Source organism: Mus caroli, chromosome X (genome assembly GCF_900094665.2).
Source record: "Mus caroli chromosome X, CAROLI_EIJ_v1.1, whole genome shotgun sequence".
Classification (NCBI taxonomy): domain Eukaryota; kingdom Metazoa; phylum Chordata; class Mammalia; order Rodentia; family Muridae; genus Mus; species Mus caroli.
The window spans coordinates 101826704-101836114 of NC_034589.1; the positions used below are offsets into that span (position 1 = coordinate 101826704).

Here is a 9411-nt window from a genome sequence, read left to right on the forward strand (position 1 = left end):
TTTCAGCTTGTAACAATTTATTTCTTATTATTTCTGTCATACAAATATGTGGGAATATAGAAGAATGGTCAGCACATAGTTGGGACTTTATTCCAAAAAAAAAAAAAAAAAAAAAAAAAAAAAAAAAAAAAGATGTAAGCTTTCAGCTGCTGCTCTAACACCATGCCTATCTGATTGATGTCAGGCTCTCTACCATGATGATTATGGACTCACACTCTGAAACTAAAAGCATGTTCCCAATTAACTGCTGCTTCTATAAATTGCCCTGGCCATAGTGTCTCTTCATAGCAATAGAATAGTAACTAAGATACCAATGCAGTCATGAACACATAGCAGCTATGCATAACCACAGAAAGCTGCTATGTAGATGAAATTCTCCAAGTAGTTTGATTTGACTTAGTCATTAAAAATATACAAATATACATGAAGGAGGTACTGTCCTAAACATAGCACAAAACCTGTATCTTAACTTCCAATACTGCTCATTGGTGTCATAATTACTAAATATCTCAGCTCTTACAATAAAATTTTGTTATACTTTGGTTTGTTGGGCTTGCATATATTTTCAATGGTATAGTTGTATAACTTCAGATGTTATTACTTTATGATTATGGCCTATAACTTTTTTACCCTGTTTTCCTTTAGAAGGGAACTATCTATATGTCTTTTATATTCCCTTCAAAATGTTGGCTATATTATCACATTACTTTGGGATGAAAAGTTGGCTCACTGATCAAGGAGTCTGCTGTGAAAAAAGTAATTTCTTCCCTGGGAATCATGTTGTGGAAGGAAAGAACCAATTTGAACATATTGTCATCTGCTATCTAATCACATGTGGCTTGTGCCCCAACACCATTCCAAATAAATAAAAATCATACTTTATATTAAACTTCTATGTATCACAGAACCGTTTGTTTCACAGTAATTGCTTTCATGTTGCAAGTAAATATTTTGACATCAGACAACATACAGAAATATTTTCTAGATTCTTGATCATGTTTTATTGTGTGTTGATAGAATTTGCTCTACAATGTTTTATTTTAACAATAACAGTGTGTGTGTGTGTGTGTGTGTGTACTTTGGGGTAGGTAATTCTAGAGGAAATATTAAAACATGAAAAATGGCTCAAATGTAAAAAGACAACAAATTAATTTTTACTCTTCATGGTTTCTTTGTTTATTCAATCCATTCAGTTTCGCTATCTGATTTTTCTGAATGATACCCCATCGCTTTACGACGAACCCGGATCATTTCTGCTCCATTTTCAGTTTCCTCATTTTCAGCTCTTGGTCGAGTTTTGCGAAGTTTAATGCCTTTTCTGATTTCTTCCATCAATTCATTCCTTGGTTTGGTCATTATTGGCAGGCTTGAAGGGTTTTGCATGATACTGGCATATGCTGACTCTATTGTATACTGCCTTATTGTTAGAGCTCTCTGGCCTGAAACAGATGATTTCATAGAAGACAACGATGACTGTAAAGTGGAAACTTCACTCGAGGTGAAACTTGATCGTTTTGCTTGTGGTGGATGTAACAGTCTTTTTGAAAGTGTCATGGGTAACTTTGACTGTGCCTCAATAAGTTTTATTAAGTGACTCACTGAATGCTCTGGTAATGGATTTAAAGTTATTTGCGGTTTGGGACTCTGTGAGGGAGGTACTGAAGAATAATAAGGTACCCTGTAAGATCTTGGTGATTGGGTAGTAGAAATCCTTGATGTATTTGCAACTGGATTTTGTGATAGTGATCCATGTCCAGAGTTTGATTTTGATGGAGATCTTGGTGACTTTGGAAAAGAAGACTTTCTGGATTGTGTGTTCAAAACTAAAGAAGAGTCAATAAGATCCACAATTGAATTCCATGACTGATTTCTTAGTGGAATTACTGAAGGATGTTCAAGTAGAGGGATCTCCTGATCCAGACCCTGTAGATTTAGAGCATGTTGTTTTTGTAGTTCACAATATTCAAGTGATTCTGATGTTGCAGTAAACTCAACTTCAGGTGGCATTGTTAGATCTATGTTAGGATTACTCTTTGAGGAAGCAGGTGGTAATGTTGTAGTTCTTTCCAAAACAAGTAAGGAAGATGTTCCTCTTAATCTTCTTGAGCTTACAATTCCATGAGCAGATGGTCTTTTAGAACTGATAAGTTGGATGAGCCAATCAGATGGTAATGGTGGTGCTTCTGGTGAGAGTGGGTTGACAAATACATTGGGTTTGTAATGAGTCAGAGCTGATCCTTGCCTAAGCACCACACCTCCCTTACCAATCCCATAAAGGACACGAGGCTGTGAATTGCTCACATGCCCAATATAGTGGTAGAAATTGTCCTGCACATCAGGTAAGATGTTTGCTGCAGATCTTCCTTGATACTTGTTTCTATTTGATTGTAAAATGTAGGAGGATGAGCCACCATCATATTGATCTAAGTATGAATGATATTCCTCACTACCAGAGGCTGGAATGTGATCCACAGGGATATGTTCTTTCAAGAGTTGACAATGTAGCACATTTTTGGAATCACCAGCATGGTTGATATTTTGGATCTGTATGTGTTTCTTCTCACTTGTTTGTCCTTTATTCATAGATATGTTATTGTTAAAATGTTTTGAATAATATAAGCATGAGTGGAAGGAATCACAGTAACAATTTGAATCTTCCAAGTCATTTTTGAGATATCCGGACACTGTAAGAAGTGGTATTGGTAAATTAACATGTTTTTTTTTCAAAGATTTTAATGGGTAATGATGTGCATTTTGAGTATACTTGCTGTGTTTCAGTAGTTATCTTTGAAAAAGTCTTTCTTGATTTCCAAATTTGCATAGATAACATGTCATTTGGAATTTTGTGAACAACTTTAGTTAACTGAATTATATTTTCTCATAAAATCTTAAGTTTAAAAGAGAGGTCATGGATCTCTTTATCAAGTTTTCCAAGCACATATTGAGTAAACCTACCTAGATCATTTACTTGTCTCACTATTTTGCTTAACGATGACAAAGCTATATATATGAACTCATCATTAATTTCAGTAATTATCCCTGATTCAATATTTTTTCAAAATTTCTTCATCAAATGACATGTTGGATTTGCATTAGGAACCTGCTGAAAGCTACTTCCTTGTCCCTGTTTTAAGCATCCACCACTATTATTAGTCTCATTCAGGCTGTTAACCAAAATCTTAAGCTTTGCCAACATCTGACAAATCCCAAAGCCTTTCAAGATTATACCAGCTTCTTGCCTTCAGATAGTCAGCAGTTACAGGACAAGCAAACTGTTACATCAGATTTCATTCTTTGAACAGGCAATTAGACAGCAATGTATTATTATATCATTGCTATGTTCCCTTGGGCATGTATCCTCTTCTCTCCTACATCCTCCCTCTGGTCTCATTCTCAATATGGTCTCTTCAAGCTGCCTGCCTTCTACTCCCCTCTCTCAACTCTTCCCTGACTTCCTCCAACTACTTCTCTTGTCGTTCTGACCTCTTAACACTGCCTATTCCTCCCTCTTCTTTTCTGCTTTCCTCTGACCTCTGCCACTAGTCCAGTCCTCTGTCCTCAACTCCCTCTATTCTTCTCCTAACCTTTCTGACTCCACTCTGCTTTCCTCCATTTCCATAATCCCTAGCACCTCTTCCTTTTTCTGCCCTATAACCTCAAGAGCCTTTACTGCAGTTCTAACTTTCTTCCACCTCCTCCCTCAGCCCTGTTCATGTCTTTTATACCCTGTGCTCTCCTTTGTTCTTCACTCTTATCTTTTCCATTCTCCATCTTCTCCTCCTCCTCTGCCACTGCCCTTTTCCCCTCCTACCTGTGATCCGTTCCCCCATTAGCTTTCTTCCTTTCTGTCCTCTGCTCTTTCTACCTCCAGGGGTTCTCCTGCTGCCTATGCCCTACTGCCTCTGCCCACCCTATTTATGACATCACATTCTACTCCCTACATTCCTCTCTCTACCTTCATCCATCCTCTCTTCCCTGGGAATTCCTCTTCCATCTGGGCTCTGTTTTTTTCCCTCTGCCCTTAGTGCACTTCACTTCTTTCTTTGTGTCCACCTTTCTTCACCCCATTTCCTATCCCTCTGGCCTCTTCTGACTTCCTCCTTCTACTCACCTCTTCCTCCAATATTTTTTCCTTCTACCAGCCCCTTTACTTGCTCCTTCTGATTTTCCCCCTTTGCCTTCCTCTGCCTGCTTGCAGTCTTCCAGTTCACTCCTCCCTCTGCTCTCTTGTTCTACATTCTTTCCTTTCCCCCCTGCAATTTCACTTCCCTTCTAGCCAGTTCTTTCTTCCCTATTTCCACAAGTCACCTGTGCCTTTTTCTCTATGCTTGCTTCTCATCTCCGCTCTTTCTTCTTTCTTCTCTTTGCTCTACTCTATTCTACCTCTGATGTTTTCCTTTACCTGTCTTCTTTCTACCCTATAATGCCCTCTCTCTGCACTTCCTAAGATTTCCTCCTCCTCCTGCCCTCCTCCCTCAGCTCTTACACTCTGCTGACCTCTCTACTCAGTCCCTAGATTGCCTCTTACTCCTACTTTTTCAATTATGCTTCTCTCTCTTCCCTATTCTCTCTGTACCCCTCTTTCCTCCTCCCTCTGATATTCCTTCTTTAGCTTCTTCCTTCTTCCTGACTTCCTCTGCCCCTCCTGTCCCTACCCTCAGTCCTCCTTTGTACTCTCCTCATTCTCCTGACTCCATTCTCTTGACTAGGCTGCCCCTCTTGTCCTCTCTCCTGCTCCACTCCCCTATTCCCTCAGCCCTCCTTTCCTTCTTCTCTCCTGATGTCCTCCCTCTTACGTCTCCCCTATTTTCTTTGTCCCCCTCATCCCTCTGCCCTCTCCTCTTTCTTCTCTCATTGCAGCCCTCTTCTCTCTTCTGATCTACTAGCATTGCTCTCCTCTCTGATCTTGCCCTTCTCTCTTCCTTCTGCTCTTGTTCTACTGTCTTCCTTCTGCCCTCTATTTTTCCCTCCTCTATCTGCTCTATTCTTTCCTCCACCTTCTCTTTTCTTTTCTCTGACCTCCATGACTTCCACTCTCCCCACTTACCTCTTCTTTCTGCACTCTTCCCTCCACCATCTGCCATCTTGTCCTTGTTCTAGCTGTCTTTTGTTTGCTCTCTTCTGGGTTCTCTACCCTTCTCCCTCTACTTGTTCTCTAATTCAGCCTTCTTCCCTCTGCCATTAGGGCCACATCCCTCTAGTCCTCCCACTCTGACGTACTTCTCCTTCTCCTCTTCCCTCAGCTCTCTGCCTTCATCACTCTTCTTCCTCCCTCTATTCTACATCCTTTCCTTGCTTCCCTCCTTATTTCTTTCTTACTCCTTCACCTGGACCTACTGTTGAGAACAGTGGGTTGAATCAAACTATAGTTGTGACAGAATGAAACTGAGATCACCTGTCCACACACTGCTAAAGTACAAGATTTTTTTTATCTGTTCTAGATCTTAGGCAGACTTTATTGCCTCTTGTATTTCAAGATGTTCTGTCACATAGTTTTCCCCTTGGTTTCACATGACTCTAAATGGTACAGGATGCTATATTCCAGAGAGAGCTGGCCAAGATAACAAATCTTCTCAATGTCCTTGAAGAGCAAACAAGATAAATGGGAGTGAAAATACACAAAGAGCCCCAAATTGTTATATGTTAACCCTGAAAGTGAAGTTTAGGATAAAATGGGCATGTGATCATCTAAAATGCCAGATAGTAAATGTTTACTTTTTTCCAGTAAGATCATGGGGCTAAGTGAGACTTCAGAGGTATGGACTGCACAGGAAACTCAACCTTTTGTCCAAAGACAGCTTGTCCACGCTCTGTATACTTGTCCTACACTTGCTGCTTTTGCAATTGTCAGTGAGAGTTTTACATAGAACACCACCCGTATGCCCGTTTCAGAGGCAGAATATCCCTACAATTTATACTTTCCCAAATAAGATCAATGTTAATACCACCATCATCATGAACAATCATGGGATATCTTTTTTCTCTGCACTATACATCAGGTTTGGGAGTGTTGTCATTGATCTTGGTTTCATTATTCTCCTAACTTTCTTTGTTTTTCCAATGGAGTTTAAGCCTTTAGGTGTCATATGGGACCTCTCACTACAAGAGGACTGTACTTTCCTTTTGTGAAGTCTACGGTATATGAACTCATAGGAATAGAGCTCCTACTTGGCCCCTCATTTATATAATTTTCCTCCAAGTTCAGTGACTAGCACAAAGAATTCAAATCACAAATCCCTTTCCAAGTCTAGTTACTTCTTTAAGTGAGCAAGTTCTATCTAGACCTCAGCTTGGTTTTTATGCATGTCTCCCTTCACAGAGCAGCCCATGGTAGTATGTGACATGTCTCTCCTGCAGTTCCACCATACACAGACTGATTTAAGAGAGTACAGATTGTTTTATTGTCCATTAAGCATTTTTGAAGCAACTGCATGTTTACAAGGAAGGCAACATTCATCTGTGAGATGTGCCACTCCATACTATATGGAAGAGAGCAGTCACCTGAGATTACCTCATGGATCCTATCTTTGACTCATTTTTGCTTCTTTTCTTATTTATGAGCTCCATAGTACCAGAGTCATTACCAGCTGCTTTGGTTAGCTTGATATGTAATTTTTGAGAAAAATAAAAATTAATATATGTCCCTAAACTGAAATGGCCCCAACATTTTGCCAGGATAACGTGTATACATTCATCTTGATGAACTCTACTACTTTGTTAGTGGTTATTGACACTAGAGGACTATAGACAGTTACATTTTATCAAAGTTGTCAAACACCACACTCCAAGCATTTTTAAATTCTACTTCAAACCCTTTTCATTTTAAAGTCCTTTATAATTATTTCAAGTTTCTATTTTGCATGATTCTAAGACTGTAACAAAATTATTCCAATCCTGAGTTCAGAGCACTACCTAGTATTAAAGTAGCAGATACAACTTCAGGCTGAGAGAGCACAAGGCACCAAGAAACCTGACCCTGGGAAAGTTTCTTATTTATGTGCACTCTGTTCCTTCCCTTATCAGGGATTCTGCTGGTCTCAGCAAACAGTGGCCTTCCATGGGAAGAATGGCTTATTTAGTTGAAATTTTGTATCTAGAACAACTAAATGGTTGTTTGCTGTATAAAGAAGGCACTGTGACTAAGATTGGAAAGTATAATACCATTACAATATGAAAATGTTCATTTTATGAAAGTATATAGCAATAAAAATAAGGTTTATTTTTAAAACAGGATGGTGTCCTGGAAGCTGGTTAGAAGGTGAAGGCTATCCCAGGAGGAAATGATGATAATGACTGGTTGCAGATGGTAATAGTAAAGGTAGTAAGAAGAAAATTTATCAAAAATACATTTTGCAGAGGAACAGTAAGTGAGTACAAGGATACAAGTTTTGGAGCTAGAAATATACATTACATAATTATTTGCATGCAGCTGGCATTTAATGGCATGATACTGGGTGAGAAAATTGAGAATGCCAGTGAAGCTAATAAAAGTCATATACTTCAGATTGGAAGAGAAAGCATGAAGTAAACACTTAAAATAAGTGAAAATATGCTACAAAACTATGAAAACAAAAATAAGATCTTTAATAAAAATGACATGACTGCCCAAATATAAGCTGAACAAAGATGACACCAATGAAACTAGATGGAGAAGAGCCCAAAAACCTCAACCCTACACAAAAACTACAGGCTACTAAATAAAGCTTGGAGCAGGAGGTTGGTCCTTCCCAGGGAAGAGAGGATCAATTAATCATTAGGCATGCATGTATAACAATTAATGAAAAACAGACTGTAGGTTTGAAGGAGAGCAGTGAGGGGTACTTGGAAGAGTAAGGAGGGAGGAAAGGAAAAGGAGAAATGTTGTAATTATATTATAAACTGAAAAATAAAATAAAAGTACATGGTCAAATTATGACAAGGCTATACTTTATATCAATAGATTTTCTCAATATAAACTCAGGAACATGTTATATGCAGCAAATCATCTTAAAATATTTATGTTTAGCACTGTCAGCTTTGGTCAGAGAAACTTCTTTTATCCAGTGGGCAGTGGTTACTGCAGAGACTCAAACCTGGCCAGAGGGTTTAGAGTAAATGACTTTTAAATACTTAGCCCTAAATCTATTGTTACCCTCTTCAAGGATCAGTAAAAGAAGTAAAGAATATAACATAGGGTAAAGGGTTGTGGAATTCTGTCTTCCAGGAATGTCAACTCATGGACATATAGCAGCTTTGATTATCTGGGCAAGACCTGCATACAATTAGGACCATTGACATTCTATAATGGAGGAAGGGCCAGTTTATGAAGTTTCCACCAGTAACTGGGGAATTATTAACAATTCATGGCAATTGGGAGAGAAAGAATAGTTTTCATTAGCAGTGTATCCATTGATAAGTTGTTTAGGTTCCTGTAAATAACTCCCCCTCACACACCATATTCCTGTAAACAACCCTGACTGAACTATTTGGAAAAACAAACAAAAAGATCCAACAGTATGAAAGTAGGAGACTAGTTGAGAAACTCAAAGAGATCAACAATATATATCCATGTATAAAATGATAATGGAATAAATTTACACATACATAGTATATTTACATAACATGATTGTACAGTGAAACAATTGTAGTAAAATGCTGTAGAAACAATATTGAAAAGATTAAATAGCAGATATGGTTTCTTTATTATGTAGCTAAGAAAATATAAAAACATGTAAACAAAAAATGGCGAAGTGTTTGAGGCCTCAGAGATAAAAGAGGACATATGAATTATCTTTTTTTTTCCAGGTGGGTTACACTACAATAGATGAAATGAAAACAAGTCCACAGATACTTACTGTAATTTCACATGGTAAGACTGTCAATAAGTGGGTGGCAATGAAACTAGACTGATGACCAGTGGCAGAGAAAATGAGGAACTCAAGGAAAGAAGGTTTTATTTTGCTTGTGGTTTTGCAAGATGCAGTTGTAGAAGGTAGAGGTGACAAAAAAGTTGACATGTGACTTGAGAGTAGAACAGAGGCCACTAAGTAAAGAAAAAAAAAAAAAAAAACAGAAAAGTGAATCAGTTTTATGGACAAGTAGCTGTCCAGGAAAACATCTCTGAAAAGGTCAATTTTTTTCTAATTTGTTTTAACAGATAAAACATAAACGTAGTTATTAAGTATTGTGTGGTGCTTGAGTACACATGAAATTATGTAATGTTGGAATCATGGCCAATGTATCTATATCATTAATTTGTAGTGAAACACGTTTAAGAAGAATCTTAGGGAAAAAAATTGGAGGGAGAAGTAAAGTGATTTGATCAAACTGCATTATATGAATATATTAATTGCTAAATATGTGGAGATTTTACACACACACACACACACAAATTTGGTAAATAAACTATGTATGACATACTTCATTTAAAGA

General features: G+C 38.0%; 1 protein-coding gene across 1 annotated transcript; it reads right to left on the reverse strand.

The window, feature by feature from the left end:
- Nucleotides 1-1156: 1156 nt before the first annotated feature.
- On the reverse strand, nucleotides 1157-3861 carry LOC110287286. The gene is made up of 2 exons (XM_021153942.1): nucleotides 3726-3861; nucleotides 1157-2684 (listed from the first exon to the last, which is right to left on the reverse strand). Exons 1-2 carry the CDS (start codon nucleotides 3769-3771, stop codon nucleotides 1177-1179), a joined length of 1554 nt encoding a protein of 517 aa, XP_021009601.1. The 5' UTR covers nucleotides 3772-3861; the 3' UTR covers nucleotides 1157-1176.
- Nucleotides 3862-9411: the final 5550 nt, after the last annotated feature.

Excerpts from the sequence above, each read along its gene's own strand:
- LOC110287286 (XM_021153942.1), bottom strand. The coding sequence starts at position 3,771 with ATGGAGAATGGAAAAGATAAGAGTGAAGAACAAAGGAGAGCACAGG. Across the intron at positions 2,685-3,725 it reads AGAACAAAGGAGAGCACAGG|TGTCCGGATATCTCAAAAAT; the intron begins GTATAAAAGACA and ends CACTTCTTACAG.